This window comes from Hyaena hyaena, unplaced genomic scaffold (assembly GCF_003009895.1).
Source record: "Hyaena hyaena isolate Hyena2069 unplaced genomic scaffold, ASM300989v1 scaffold_1153, whole genome shotgun sequence".
In the NCBI taxonomy this organism is placed as follows: Eukaryota; Metazoa; Chordata; class Mammalia; order Carnivora; family Hyaenidae; genus Hyaena; species Hyaena hyaena.
This window is the reverse complement of record NW_024081781.1, coordinates 162,009-177,116: the sequence shown is the minus strand read 5'-3', so window position 1 is coordinate 177,116 and position 15,108 is coordinate 162,009. Positions and strand designations below refer to the sequence as shown.

The following is a 15,108-nucleotide window of genomic DNA, read 5'->3' as shown; positions in this document are numbered from 1 at the left end:
TGGATGCCTGCGCTTTAGTTTTCCGCTCGGTTTCCTCAGGGAATCGGCCACATCTTCAAGACTCGGGCCGGGGAGACTCCGCTGCAGGGAGACGGGGAAAACCGGAGCTGCCTCACAGGGCCTCCGCTGTGTCCGACAGACGTGCTCCGCCCGCCCCCCGGCGCCTGCCACACACCCCCTGACCGCGCACTGCCGGGCTCCCGCACCTGCACCTCCCGCCAGGAGGGCCCCGTCCAGCTGCCCCTGGTGCCCACGGTCCAACCTGTCCCTCCCGGCAGTGCTGCGGGGTCACTGCCGCCCGGAACACCGGAGCAACGGCAGGGGCGGGCTGGGAGCACGGGATGCGCTGTGTAGACACGTACCGCAGAGACCCAAACACTTTAATTGGTTTTTTGGAGGCATAATTTAGTCATCTTACCTAAAGCGCCTTTCACTCTCACAATCCAATACAGAAAACTCAGCACCAAAGAATGAAGGGGAACCCCGTCGTTCCCCATCCCTGCCCTCCCCCTGTGCCTCAGATCCCCCCTGAATGATCACATAATAAGGCTCACACTCAGCTGCATATCATTCTCACTTATATATGTCCTTTCTCTAACACACACACACACACACACACACACACACACACACACACACGAAAAGAAAATCAAAACCCACTAAAGCATTACAGGGGAAAAAAGATTTAAGAATATCTTCCTCCCCATCTGGCATCAAGACCGAACTCCCTGGCTTCCCAGCAGGGGCTCACCCCGCTTCGTCCCTGGGTCCCACTAAGGATGACAGGCAGCGTCCACCAAGTCCCCAAGGTCCCCTCTGGGTGCTAATGCGTCCGGGGTCAGTCGCTCCGCTTCTGCTTGCTGTCGATGTTGCCATAGGCAGAGCCCTTGTCGATTTCTGTCACACCGATCATCCATCGAACTCCCATGGAGGCTGCGGAAATAGGAAGGGCAAGGAGTTAGGAGGAGGCTTGAGGGGGCTGCCGAGGGGAAAGCTGTCTGCAAAGCTCCAGCATCAGCTGAGGGGCTGACCTGGGGCCTGTGGCGGCATCACACTGCACAGTTACCCTTGAGCACGAGCATCAGGATAGACTACATGACATTCAAACAAACAGGGCAAGGCTGTGCTGCTGGGAGGTTTTAATCCTACGACCCTCCGAATTCCACAAGCCATGCCCACTGCACACGAAGGCTCACGGGATTCCTCTGCCTCCCACACAGGCCCCCTGTAGAGAGCATTCGCTTGGGAACACAGGGCAGGCGCTTACAAAGTAGCTTTCAGAGAAGCTCGCCAGCCCCCCAGGAGCCTGGGGGTTGCGGAGCTCAAGTATCTGTCCACCGCTGCTGATGTAAGTATAGAGCAGCAAACAAGGAAAATCTCCAGAAAGCCTTTTCTCTGAGCGAGGTTCGGCCGAAACAGAGGACGGGAGGGACCCTCGTGAGAACCCAGCTGAAGCACCAAGAAGCTGGAAAACAAGGCCAAGTTCAGATGCTGTAGTTTAACCTACTCCCTCGAGAGGGCAGACTCGGTAAGCTCTCTCAAGGCAAGGAGCTTGTCTTAATCACCTTGATGAGCCGAGCACCAAACACGGGGGCTGGTAGATAGTCGGTTTCACACACACGTTTCAGAATGGATAGACGGGTGACAACTGAAATCTCCACGATGCACGTGTTTACAGGCATGAGCATCGTGGCCTGTGGACCATCACTGAGACACCCGTGGGGCTGACTGGCAGGTGAGCGCAGCGCAGCCCCGTGAGGCCCGTGTCTCTCTCCTGGGCGGGTTCTGAGGACCCCGTCTCAGTAGTGGAAACACCGTGCGGTGGCAGTGATGACAGCGCAGAGCGTAAAGAGGTGCGTAAAACATCAGCTCTGTTGCCAAAGGCTGTAGACAGGGAACAAGACAGCAATCCAAGGCAGAGTGCAGTGAGGCAGGGGCTCATGGCTGATGAGGGTAGGGGTGGGGGCACAGGGCAGCCTGCTCCTCCAGAGCTCCGGAGGGGACCCCATCTCCTGGGGAGTGTGTTTGGCCCCTGTTTTGGCCCTCCCCACACACCTTCATCACCAAGGAGCCACATTCTGCTGCGTGCACTCTGTCTGCCCCCCTCCCTCTGGCGACCTGGACAAAGTAGCTCCCTGTCACCTGGCCTGCAAGCCGCAGCAGGGGTCCTCTGGCCTGTGGGGGAGGAGGACTAAAATGATTAGAAACAGGGTTCTCTTACACCCTCTTTTTTCTACACAGACCAGGCATTATTTTAATTTTCAGCATTAAAATCAATCTTTTAAGTTTTAAAAAGACTAGAGGAGGGTCTGTTTTAGGAATAACAGCCAGTCTGGCCTATTGCAAACAGTCTAGAATTGGTTGGCTTGATGCAAAAAGACAAGCGAGGTTTTGTGTGTGCTGTGACAGGTGGAAGGGGCCACAATTCGGTGGGTGAAAACACGGAGCCACAGGAAGTGCAGCCACGTGAATTTACAGACGCGCCTATGTGCGAGCCTGGAGGAACGTGTGCCACACTGTCGGTGATGATCCGTCATCTCTGGGAAGCAGGCTATTGGGAGTCTGGAGCATTCGTGCAGCGCCTGTCCGTTCTGCCCCCAGATCAGTGCATGCTTTCGCACCCGTGCTGTCTGCTCCGTCCCCAGGGACGCAGGCTGCCCTCTGCCCACGCTTTCCACCGTCCCCAAGAGTGGACTCCTTTCCTCCCCCCAGACTCGGGGCGCTGGGGCTGCTTCAGAGGGGCGGCCAGTGAGGTGGGGCCACCTCACGGTGGGGGGAGGGTCCTGCCACGTTTCCCTCTGGCTCCAGGTGACCTGTTCGTAGGACAAGATAGACTTGGGGGCACCTGGCTGCAGGGAAGCTTGGCGCTAAGGAGAAATCACAGCGGTTCGAAGCCACCGTCAGCGACGCCAGTACAGATTCACGAACACGGCTACCAAACCCCTCTATCAGGTGTCCGTGCCACCACGTCCAAGAAGCACGTCCCCAAAGGGGCCTGGACCTGCTTTGAGTGGCCCGGAGCCTTTGCTGGCCACTGGTGGGCTCCAGGAAAAAGGTTTTCCTCGTGAGAAGGAAGAAGCGAGTACAGGGAGCAGTGCTGTCTGCAGGGACCCCGTGACTAGATCTGCCGCCTTACTGGGCCTCCAGGCCTGGGGTCCCAGGTGTGTGTGGACACAGGTCCGCAGACATGGTCCCTGTCCTTCTGTGTCAAGTTACCCCCCTTCCGCCTCCACCTCTCTCCCCGACACATGCTCCTCGCGGTGGCGTGGGTGGGGCGGTCCCTACCTCGGGCCTCTTGCTCTTTACTTACCCACAAAGAAGACGAGGACAAAGCTGGCCAAGGTCAGGGAGGACCCACTGCTGATCATGTTGATGAGGAACCGGAAGAAGGGGTAGAGCAGCAGGGAGGCCCAGAACAGCCAGTTGATGAGCGTCCAGGGCCGCCGGGGGGGCACCATGGGGGTCTCCGGGAAGGTGCCCGTCCTGTAGTACTCCTCCTGGAAGGCATCCTGGGGACAGAGAGATGACCCTGAAGCACCTCCCTCACGCACCCCCCGGGGCCGGTGCAGGCCCTGCCCGAGGCACCACCTCTGAGGCCAGCTCACAGCATCCGGGCCCGTGAGCTCCGCAGAACTGGGGGCTGCAGCGCCGCCCCGGCGGGGACCCGGCAGGCACCTGCAGTGTCCTCACGGTCCTGAGTTTGCCTGTCCCCTCCCCCACCATGACACAGCGAGGCAGGGCCATCGCAGCTATGCCACTCAGCCGTGGTGCCAGGCCAGCCCCGGTTCCTTCCTCGTCCACTCCTTAGCTGCTCCCTGCCTCTGGCCAGGTGACCAGCCTCTGACACCCAGACCCCTGGTCTGTAAGATGGGCAGTACTGCCACCCAGGACGGGCCGGGGGTGGGGGGGCTGGATGAATTGAGACAACACGCTCAACCTGGCCCTCAGTGAACACCTGCAGAACAGACAGCCACGAGCTTGCCCTCTCGCACCTGTCCCATGACACCACTGCACCTTCTGGAAGGCATCTGGCTCGTACACCCTGGCCGTGTGGCCACGAAGGGCTGTGGGGGCTGCTCACAGGAGGGGGGGCGCTCACGGGGGAGCCCTGGCAGAGGAGGACTCAGTGCCCAGCCCGGGCCAGCCTCCCAGGGCCAGTGCTCTCCAGGCCTCCTTCCTTCCTCAGGACCCGGCAGCTCTGTGTGGCGCCTGTCGAAGCAGCCAGATGGCCACCAGGCTCCTGTCCTGACACTTCAGTAGATTCTCATCTGGTGCCTGACCTGAGACTAAGTACAGGGGGGCCCCCACTTCTCTGTGGGCTCCAGACACCCCCCCATGGACACCTGCACCCACAGAGTGCCAAGCCCTATATATACCGTGTTCTTCCTATACCTACGTCCTTGTAAGAGATAAACAGTGGTAACACGATAGAGCAGTTCGAGCAATGTAATCGAGGCTGTGTGAATGTGGTCGCCCAGTACCTTCGTCACGCGTGTACCCTCCCTTCCTGGGACGGTGTGAGATGATGAGATGCAGGGAGGGGGTGGCGTGCGAGACACTAGCCCGCTGCCCACCTGGTGCCGCGTCAGAGAAAGATCACCTGCTTCTGCACCGGCACCGACTGCGGGTCACTGACCGCAGGTCACAGGCCGCGGATGAGGGGGACCGCCTGGGGCCCAGTGTGTGTGTGTCGGCAGGGCGTCTGCGCTCGGGCCATCAGGAGTCTCAGCACGCACACGGCGAAGCATGGGGAGCCCCGAGGTGGGAGTGAACGACAAAGCAGGACCAGGAGATGCCTCCCCGGGAGGGTGCTGCTGGGCGGGACGGGCCACAGAAGGACAGAGAGACTAGCACCAGGGCATCGATGGGCACCGTCCCGGGCACCGGGGAGGATGAGGGCCGGCAGCCGTGGGCAGTCTCCCCATTTCTTAATATCAGCAACAAATTCAAATACCCTGAAGACCCCCTGGAGGCTGACAACACACTTGCTGCCCAAAACCCATCGCTGGGTCCCACGAGCCACCCGTCTTAGCCTAGTAACGTCCCCTTCTCTAAGGAGCCGAGGGTCCTGGGAGACGAGCTTCCATATACCTGCAACTTACACCTTAGGTGCCAACTCTTCCCATCAACAGCCTGAGACAGAAGCCTCTAAAATACATCCTACTTCTCTGCCCAGTCAGGCGGTGCTGAGTAATGCGCTTTCTTGACCACTTAGGGTCATTATTAAAATGAGTCCACATGGGCCTTTCTGGAAAGAGAGCCTCTGACCCTTCCCCTGGCGATTCAGGTTCTCTGCCCTGGGCCCCTTCCCAGGCCCAGTCCAAACTTCCTCCCTCGTCTCTGCTCTTGGACCGAATAATCAAATAATTTTAGGACAGTCGACCTGTGTGCCGAGTGCTCCCGACCCCCAAGTGAGAGCCTGTGGCCACAGCAGGCTACTTGATGGTGACAGGTCTGATGCCCAGACACAGGGCACCTCACTCGTCAGAGCCTCCCACTGTCCCTCCCTGCCATTAACTTGGGTGATGCTTCTCCTCCCAGGCTGGGGCCGCAGGAGCCCAATAACTAGGTGAGGGGTTTGCTGCAGACTGATCTGTCCCCCCAGAATCTGCTTACGGAAACCCGAACCCCAGGGCGATGGTTTCAGGGGCGAGGCCTTTCGTGAGGACAGAGCCCGCATCACTGGAATTGGTGCCCTTATCACAGGGGCCCCAGAGAGTCCAGCACGTGAGGACACGGCCTGGGTGCCCCCCAACCCCCACCCCCCGGCCGTCCCGGCCTCAAGCTGCGATGGGCAAATGTCTGCTGTTTACAGGCCACCCAGTCTCTGGCACTTTGTCATACAGCCCTGATTGGACGAAGTAGGAGGGGATCTGATTGGATGAAGACAGAAAGGGATCTGATTGGACGAAGACAGGAAGGGATCGGATTGGACGAAGACAGGAGGGGATCTGATTGGACGAAGACAGGAGGGGATCTGATTGGACGAAGACAGGAAGGGATCTGATCGGACGAAGACAGGAGGGGATCTGATTGGACAAAGACGGGAGGACCGCTTTACTGAGGTGTCGTTTATATATCATCAACTCCCTCATTTTAAAAAGTGGCAAGTTTTTTTTTAATTCTTCTCTTTAACAGTCTTGATAATCCTTTTCTCTTATGATATTTCTGTGGAGAACCCAGTGCCGCTTTTCCCATCTCTTGCCAGAAAGACACTTGCTGAGCCAAAATTTATTTGTACCTCTAGCAAGAGGAAAAAGCACTCCTTTTTCTAGGGAGGCAGAACTAATTCGGTCCAGAGTTTTCTTTGTCTCTGCTTCGTTGAGAAAACTAAGACCCTTCACTGCCCCCACTGACGTCGCTGCTGCAGTCACCCTTGCTGGCCTCCCGGGGGCGTCACGGGGACTCTGCGACCCGGAGAGGTAGAGGGAAGAGAAGGAAAGAACGAGAGATGGAAAGTAAGAGCTTGGCTCCTCTGTCGGCAGGTTTGGGCAAGAGAGACCCTCTCAGAGGACGCCTGTCCCGACGGTAGCCTGACACGGGCGCGGGACTCAGGCCTGGAGTGTGTCGTTTGCAAAGGACTGAATGGCGGGGCCGAGCCGGAGAGCCCGCCGCCCCTCCCAGCAGCGATGCCCTCAGTGTAAGCGCAGAGGCCGTGGCCAGCTCGGAAAACCCTCAGCTCCTGTGCCTGAAGAATGTCCCGCTGGCTTCCCCGCCCCACCCAGGGAAGCTCCCCCTCCACGCCCACACGACAGCTCCAACGCTGCTTTCCTTCACCCACTTCTCAGTTTGCACCATTAATGACTAGTTTTTCCCCCCTGCAGCGCACTTCAGACTGCAAGCCAGGGAACTAAAGGCTTCAACCCAGGAATGAAAAGTTAGAATTTGTTGAGGCCACGTGATGGAGGAACCGCGATGGCTCGGGGCCGGTGATCTGGGAGCTGCTGCTGTTCCCACAGAGGAACCGTGAGGGCAAGCATGGTTTCTCAAAGCCCACGTCTGGTACCCTGCAGCCGGCCGGAGGGCTGACAAGTGATAAACATCGTGCATCTCCGAGATGCTAAACTTGTTCCACGTAAAGGATGGCCCTGGCTTCAGAGATGATGTGCTTCCTATTTTAGAGTGTTAAAATGGCAGTCATACATAGTGGGTTTCTATCTATCTATCTATCTGTTTTGAGAGAGAGAGAGAGATAGACATAGAATCCCAAGCAGGCTCCGCACCGTCAGCCCAGAGCCCGACATGGGGCTTGAACTCACCAACCATGAGATCATGACTTGAGTCAAAATCAAGAGCTGAACACTTAACTGACCAAGCCACCCAGGCGTCCCTAGTGGGTTTCTTTTGAGGCCTCTGCTGGAGCACAATAAAGTGTCAGCGCATTCCTGTGTGGCTGCCACCACCCTGTCCCACACTGACAGGCACTTTACTTGTCCATGAATTCAAAGCCTGAGAATTGCTGCCTTCAAGCCCCAAGCTCAAAGTCAACAGAATTGTCTTTTGACATCATACATCCAAAAGATGATGACTGAAATAGAGCCCCACTCTGACAAGCATGGTGGGCACCCAGATGTCTGACGGAAACCCCCAGGCCCATCTAGGCTCCTGAGGAAACGGGGCAGACAAACGAAATGATGCAGTCATTCCCTGACATCTGGTCACATTTCCTCTTGGGGGCACCGCCGATCACTTGCGCTGACTGCCCAGCGGTGTTCTCTCCAGGGAGAAGGCAGGCCTCAATGGTCTGCTTACTGCAGACACAGCCCTCCATAGCGAGGAAGGACTTGGCCCTGGGAACCCGGCTTTAGTAATGAGCTGGGAAGACGGGCCAATGATGTCATTCCCTGGGCCTTAATTTCCTCAGCATTAGCATGAGAGCTTGGAGCCAGGGGATCATTCTGAGAACACTTCCAAACTGGACACTTAACTGAACGCTATCATTTCTAACGGATACGTAGTTTAGAAAACAGCTTCCCGAGAGAGGTCAGCCACCAGGAAACATGCCTCTTCACCAAAAGCCCAAGGGGCCCAGTTCACACAACGGCCCCGCTCTCCCACCAGGACACGGGAGAGAAAGGGCCGATAGAGAAAACTCTCCTTCGCTTTGGTGGGTGTTGGGGTTTTGTATGTGTCAGATTTGTTTGTGTGGTTCTTTCCAAAGGGATTCATTTCTTAGGCCTTTGCTTCGCACATTTCTCCTCTGGCTAATGGCGACGTGTTTTACGCTGCCTAATGACTAAGCCAGAAAACCGTGCAAGAAAAACGCTGCCTCGTGCATGAAACCAGAGGAAAGGAATTTATACTGTTTGTGTGTTTCTGTCGGGCCTGGGCCTGTGGCAACACAGAATCGTGAGGACTGGGCATCTTGTTAAAAAGCATCTGCAGCAACGGGACGCCTGGGTGGCTTAGTCGGTTAAGCGTCCGACTTTCGCTTAGGTCATGATCTCGCAGTTCGTGGGTTCGAGCCCCACGTCCCGCTCTGTGCTGACTGCCAGCTCAGAGCCTGGAGCCTGTTTCAGTCTGTGACTCCCTCTCTCTCTGACCCTCCCCTGCTCACGCTGTCTCTCTCTCTCTCTCCTAGAAATAAATAAAAAACATTTTTAAAAAATTAAAAAAAAAAAAAAAACATCTGCAGCGGGTTTCCAAGGGCGGGTCGGCAAGCGGCCTGTCAGAGGCGGTCTAGAAATACACGTTTCTAGAGCTCCTCAGACCTGCTGCGTAAACCTCTGAGGCTGAGGAAGTGGCACAGCTCACGTTGTGACAGCTCGGCCAGTCACTGTTTACTGTTTATAGGAGGAAGCTGGATGCCCATCCCTATAAGCCGTTCAGAAATGACACCAAGTTCTGCGAGTGGGTTTTTAAAGGCACCGTCGGAAAATCACTGCCTTGGGAACACAGGAGCAACTTCTTGCTAAGACAATATGAGGATTTGATCCCCAGAATGAAGCATATTTGTAAAAAGTCTCTACTTAATCAGATGGTAGCAATTTGGAAGGCTTTGGGGCTAAAGCACATTTGCAAAAGGTAGGATTAAAATTCTTACTCCACTGCAGGGGACAGCCCATTTAAAAAGAGAGTCTGTATTTATGGAATTTGGCAACAGGAAATCAGTATCCTGCTTATGGTGCTCGATTCTAGGTAATAAGCTGGTTTGGCCTTAAAACATACGATGAATCAGAAATCAGTTTTTATAGGCAGTGAGGCTTGGTCATAAAGACGCTTTCCTCACTAGTGGCAGCTAGCCTTTTCTCCTTCCTAAGATCAGGCAGTTGGGGCAAGGATAATTAGCCTCCCTCTGCCCTGAGCAGGTCCCTGAGAAAGAAGCCAAGGAAACGTAAGGCCCTGCCCAGAGAAAGGAAAGAAGGTGTGTGTGTGGTGGTGCAGAGGGGGCGGGGGGTGGGGGGGGGGCTGGAACAGACAGGAGGCAGGGGGCACCGCACCAGATCACACAGTGAAGACGGACCCTTGCAAGGCTCCAGAGCAAGGGTGCTGGGGATTCTGAGACCAAACGGGCAGGTCTGGAAGCCGTCGGGCTCGTATGCGTTACTGAAAGAAAACTCCACCCCCAAGTACCAGATACAGGCTTTTGGGGCCATCGCTTCCTTTTCAGTCCACTACACCCATCATTCTTCCTGCGAAGCCCCGTTTAAGACATATTTTGCTATATTCTTTTCCCTATTGCCAAGCAGAATGTCAGCTCCACCCCCGCCCCGGGTGGCTACCAACTGGGTGGTGGGGTCTCACCACTGTCCGCTCCCAGAGGCCCCCATGGTGTGCCCACAGCTGCAACTCGAAATGGGGTCCCTGGGCCCTGCAGAAGCCCACCGCGGCACTGACCTTCTCCTGGTACAGTTTGTGCAGCCAGGCTGAACACTTGTCTTCATCTTCTGGGACTTCTTCTAGAGGAATCCGCCTGAAAAGCAGAGAGCAGCTGGCAGCCGGGAGGCCGACGCCAGAGAACCCCCGAATAACCATGCTTGACATCTCTGGGCTCAGGTTTAGGGAACCCGATCATGCAGATGTGAGGAGGGCAATTCATTTGAAATTCACACCCATCTTGGGGAAATTAGGCCCACTTGCAATCACGGTCCATGAAGAAGTGGCCAACGATAGGCTCAGTGACAGACAGGGACACCATCAAGAGAGGACACCTGCCTCTCTCCGTTCTCCCTCCCTCCCTCATGGAAAGGCTCCAAACACCTGCTGTTTGCTTCTCCAACAGAAGGCAAAATCACTGCCATTTCCCCATGTTATAACCCAATATGCAGATAATCTACGTATAGGTGGTAATCTGCTAATACTTCTGCCGGCCAGGTAATGACTTAATACAGTGGTGAAGTGTCTCCCATCAAATGATTCCTCTGACCTCCTGGACAGTGTAGAGGTGGACCTGCTGTAAGGATTTCGACAAATACAAGGACCTGTATCTCGAGGAACTAACATTCCCCCAGGATGGGAGGAACCATGAGACCCTGGCCTGGTCCTGGGGCTCTATTGCCAAGTAGAGTATCACCCTAGAGGTGGATGAGATTCTAGGGTGGCTCTGGGCTGAAGCTGGCATGGGCTGGAGGCTCAGTCACTTGCAAACGGCCCCACTGAGCAAGGGGGGAGTCATTGGACCATGTTTCCTGTTGCCCACAGAGTTCTGCTGTCCCCAGGTTGCTGGCTTTTGTGACATCCAGGCGTATTTATTCGCACCTGACTTTATCCACGTAAAATTCTACATCCCTCATGATTGCCCTGGGTGGATGGACTCCCCTCTCTGGCTTTGGATTATTTTAGCATGAAGATACATTTTCAGAACTTCTCCATCACACTATAGCCTGTTAAGAAAACGTGCGATTTTATCCTGTGACAGAGGCAGTAGTGTTCAGGGGTAAGTCGTTCACATGATGACAAATCACCCCGTAAGCTCTTACACATACTCCCACGAACACCCTACTCCTGCGCTCTGTCTGGCTCACCCTGGTTTGGAAACCAGATCTCTAAATGTGTTTCTTGAAAAAGGTTAGAAAGCCTACATACTATTTATTTGAATAGTAGGAGTTTAAGGCAATTTTGCTCTTTTCAGTAACTTATTTGACATCCTCACCCTCGCTGTTGGAATACTTTGTATTGAGGTGAAACACAAGAAAGCCTCTGTCATTTTGGAGGGGCCCCTGCACCACGCGGAGATGTGTGTGGAGCGGCATGGACCTCCTCGGAGGTGGTGAGGGTGTACCGACTGCGGTGGGCCCACAGGGCATTGTGTTTATGACCCTCATCCCTACGTGCACTCCAGAGAGTTGCAGTTACCTGAGAGGTGGCCTAGTGGAGATGCAATCATCTCACACAGTGGGCAATCATCTTGCGAGGTTTCCCCAAATACCCAGGGCCCTGCAGGCCACTGAGTGGCACTCCTGCCAGCTGATAGAGCTCAGGGGACAAAGCCTCCCTTACTTCCGGAAGAAGGCCTCCCTTGGGGAGGTTGGGCCTTAGAATAAGCATGATGCTTCCTTCCTATCTGTAAGGGGGCGCCAGAGTCATTTCCAGCTAGAAAGCTACTTAATTCAGGCTCTCAGACCTGGAAGGTTTGAGCTTTTTTTCTTGCAGCCTCATGGTGACTATCAGCTGCCCAATTTGCATCGGGCTGTGCTGTACTTTAGCATCCGTAAGGTCTTTAAAAAAAAAAAAAAAGAATCAGAATGCTATAGAACAGTCAGCTAGTTCTCCAGTAGTGGGCACGTCTGATCATCTTGGTTAGTTAGCTTTCTGGAAAGACCACCTACTGACTAAGGGACCAATGCGATCCTTTAACCGGGTCACATGGGGTTTCGTGTGTGTGTCCCCATTGTGTTTTATCGCCTGCAGTATCTTTCACCCATTTCCCGTTAATCTTGACAAGGCAGACGGCCAGGGCGAGATCCATTCTGTCAGCTGATAAACGGGCAGAGAGAACTGGATGGCCTAATATCCAGTGAAGTGTTTTCAATAAAATCATAATAGCTTGGCATATAACACATAAGGAAGATCCTGCTAAAATGTTCTCCGTTTGTTTCTAGACCTCCTTATAAATGACACACTCTCTTGTCTGCAGACATCTGTGTGCAATAGACACATCTTCCAAGAAGAGGAGTCAAGGAAATAATCTCTTCATACTCAATCTCCAAATGACTACAACATAATCGTCATCTGTCCAGCCTGAGCTCTATGATGGGTATGAAGAGGTCAGAGAGAATCAGAAAGTAGCTAAGAAACAAGGCCTCTTGATGATTCACATGAGTGGCGTGTGTCTTGAGTTCCCAACACAAATGCAGAATGTGAGCAAGTTCATTGGTACAGATGACCGACAAGAAAATATTAAATAGATTTCCCTGGAAAGAGCCTGGCCGGCCATTCGTGATTGATTTACTTTGACGGGCGCTCTCTTTTTCGGAAGGGAAATGGAACCAACTTACCTGACGTATAAATCTGCGTGATATTTCTTCCCATTTAGGACCCCCAACAGTGTTGGATTTTCATTATTTCTGAAATTGAGTGTACAGTCATATACAGCTGAAACTATAAAAAAAATAAAACAAATACAAAGCAGTATATAGCGTGTGAACCCAATTTTCTTCTGTAGATACACACATTGGAAAACAGTAATGAAATCTGCTAACTGGGTATCTCAGGGTGGTGGGATTACCGGGTTCTTCTTCATGCTTTTCTATATTATCCAAATGCCTTCATGAACACACATCGCTTTCTGTAATCAGAAAAGTACATCTAACTTAGTAGCCGAGAGCAGAGTTATGACTGAGGTCTGATCTGTTTAAAGCAATACTGCACTGTCTTTTGTAGACATATGGCAACAAGGACCAAGATTTCGACAAAGATCAGTAATAAGATCAACGAATCTAACGTGTACTAAGTTCACGGCATCGTAACCATTTTACGAGTGTTTCTCCCCCTAGAAAACTAAGACAGCCTCAAAACCAGAAGAGGATGCTGGGAACCTTTTAAGGAACTGGACTAGAGTCCGCTGAAACAGCTGAGAAACGAAGAAGAATGTATGTCGACACATCGCCCAAGCGGCGAGTTACTCGGTCAGCAGCAGAAAGAACAGGAGTTTGGAAGTCAGGCCGGTGGCAGCGCGACTTTCTCTGGCACAGGCCACTCAGCCTCCCTGAGCCCAGCTCCCCTGGACGATGGGACCCACAATGCCCTCCTCCCACGCCTGCTGAGCTGACGCAAGTCAGCACTGCCCACAGGGCCTGGCACGCTGTGCTTGGGAGATCGTGCACCTGGTACTGTACTGAGATCCTGGTGTGTGTGCAATTACGAGTAATAAAGTGGGTGGGTGGGTGACAGGTGTCTCGGTCTGGTTGGGAATATGAAGAGCCAACATTGAAAAATCAGTCAGAAAATCACTGTCCATTAGCTTCTACCTGCTGCCTGACCACCACGTGTGGCAGCTGGAGTTAGTCTTCCCAGAGGAGAGAGGGTCTCTCCTGCTGGCTCCTGGGAGTGCCTGGGGGTTCCCTGCCACCACCACCCCCCCCCCCCACCAAGGGAAAGGTGTTGCTCTCCATGGGCAAAGTGAGGCTGGTGGAGGCATTATGGTGACAGGCGTTCAGGCTGTATGGGGTGTGGCTGTGGGGTCACCGGTCTCAGAGCAAGAAGGGCTCATGGAGCTCATGGAGTTCAGTGGACTTCAACCTCCTTCCTTCAGACCAGCTCTACACGAAGTAAGGTGACTGGTTAATTAAGGATGGGGGAGCGCCGGGGGGTCCCCAGAGGACAGCCTAAAACTAATGATTTGCACAGTTCTCTCCTTTTCCAGAGGGGTAACTCCAGGAGAAGCTCTTGAAGGGACAGAACGGCCCAGCAGGAAATCGGTCCACCTGCAAAGCCCTGGAGCCCCAGCCTGTACCAACGAGCAGAGCCCTTTGGCATAAGTTCCTTACATTCTCTCTAAGCCCCAACTCCCCACCTGTGAACTGGAAGCAAGCAAAGGTTTCCCTCGGTGATCTGGCAAGCACACTCTGGCCTCGACAAGTGTGACGGGCTTGCGCACAGGAGGGATGACAAGTGGCCCTGCGTGCGCTGGCCTCATTCCCAGGCTGGGGGGCGCACGGATGCTGCGGCCTGTAGGCCCAGCTCATACACAGGGGGCGGGGGGTCCGGAACCCCGCGGAGGACAGTGGACCCCGAAGCTGGGCGCCCCCACTAGGGGGCGAAGGTGAGGCGGCTCCTGACCAGGGGCAACGTTGGAGTAAATGTTCATTGTGTGCCAGGCCTGGTGCCCAGTCCTCTACCTGTTTTCTCACTTAACCCTCCAGGCAACTCGGAGAAGCGGTGCGAGGCGATGCACCCGGGGCGCCGCGGCACGCGAAGTGGGGGGCCAGCACTGCCCCTGACTCCCCGGGGCGGTGCAGGACCGAGCAGCTGGTGCCTGGGAGGCCAGGGGAGGGGCCAGGGCCAGGGCCAGTGGCTGCGGTCAGGCAGGTGAGGGGCCGAGGGGAGCTCAGGGGCCGGGTCTAGTCTCCGGGCAGCTCTGCAGGCGGACGGCGGGGGGCCTCTGTGCGTGGCCGGTTCTCGAGGCGGAGCAGGGGGCGTGTGCGGCCTCGGATCTGCGGGCCGCCGCCCTGGCTGTCCTTGCTCTCCCCGCGAGCGAGCCCAGCTAGGAGATGGTGTCTGGGCGGGAGGAAACCCTGAGTCATGGGACCGGGATGGGGGTGGGGTGGCGGGGCCGGGCTTGGAGCAAGGTGGCGGTGGCCGCGGGGCGGGGGAGGGGCGGGGCCGGAGGGCGTGGGTGGCTGCAGTAGCTGATGGGTGGGGCCCCCCACTGGGCGCCTGGCTGCCCCGCAGGTTCACGCCCAGCCCGGGCGAGTGCACCGGGGGCCTGGGCGGGTTTACATGACCCCGGGAGCGGGCAGCCCCGCAGGAGACCCCGCGCCGGCCACTCAGATTCCTGTGCTCACAAGAGGGAGACGAGGCTTAGGGACCCAAAGAAAGAAGACCGCGTGCAGAAAGAAGCTGTTGGACCGGCTGCCAGACTCCGGCCAGGTCGGCGCCTTGCCCCGGGGGTCGTGGGGGCAGGAAGGTCACCTCCGAGCTGCCCAGGGGCCCAGGGCCGTGGCCGCC

At 55.4% G+C, this 15,108-nt stretch overlaps 1 protein-coding gene across 3 annotated transcripts in view; it reads right to left on the bottom strand.

The window, feature by feature from the left end:
- Nucleotides 1-384: 384 nt before the first annotated feature.
- Nucleotides 385-15,108, bottom strand: part of AGPAT4 (1-acylglycerol-3-phosphate O-acyltransferase 4) — a 127,221-nt gene continuing 112,497 nt past the window's right edge. For all 3 annotated transcript variants that reach the window (XM_039222501.1, XM_039222502.1, XM_039222504.1), the window contains exons 6-9: nt 12,438-12,540; nt 9,838-9,913; nt 3,311-3,509; nt 385-933 (exon numbers count right to left, since the gene is read on the bottom strand). In XM_039222501.1, the coding sequence (XP_039078432.1) occupies nt 839-933; nt 3,311-3,509; nt 9,838-9,913; nt 12,438-12,540 (473 nt within the window). In that variant the 3' untranslated portion in view covers nt 385-838. The remainder of the gene's footprint in view (nt 934-3,310; nt 3,510-9,837; nt 9,914-12,437; nt 12,541-15,108) is intronic.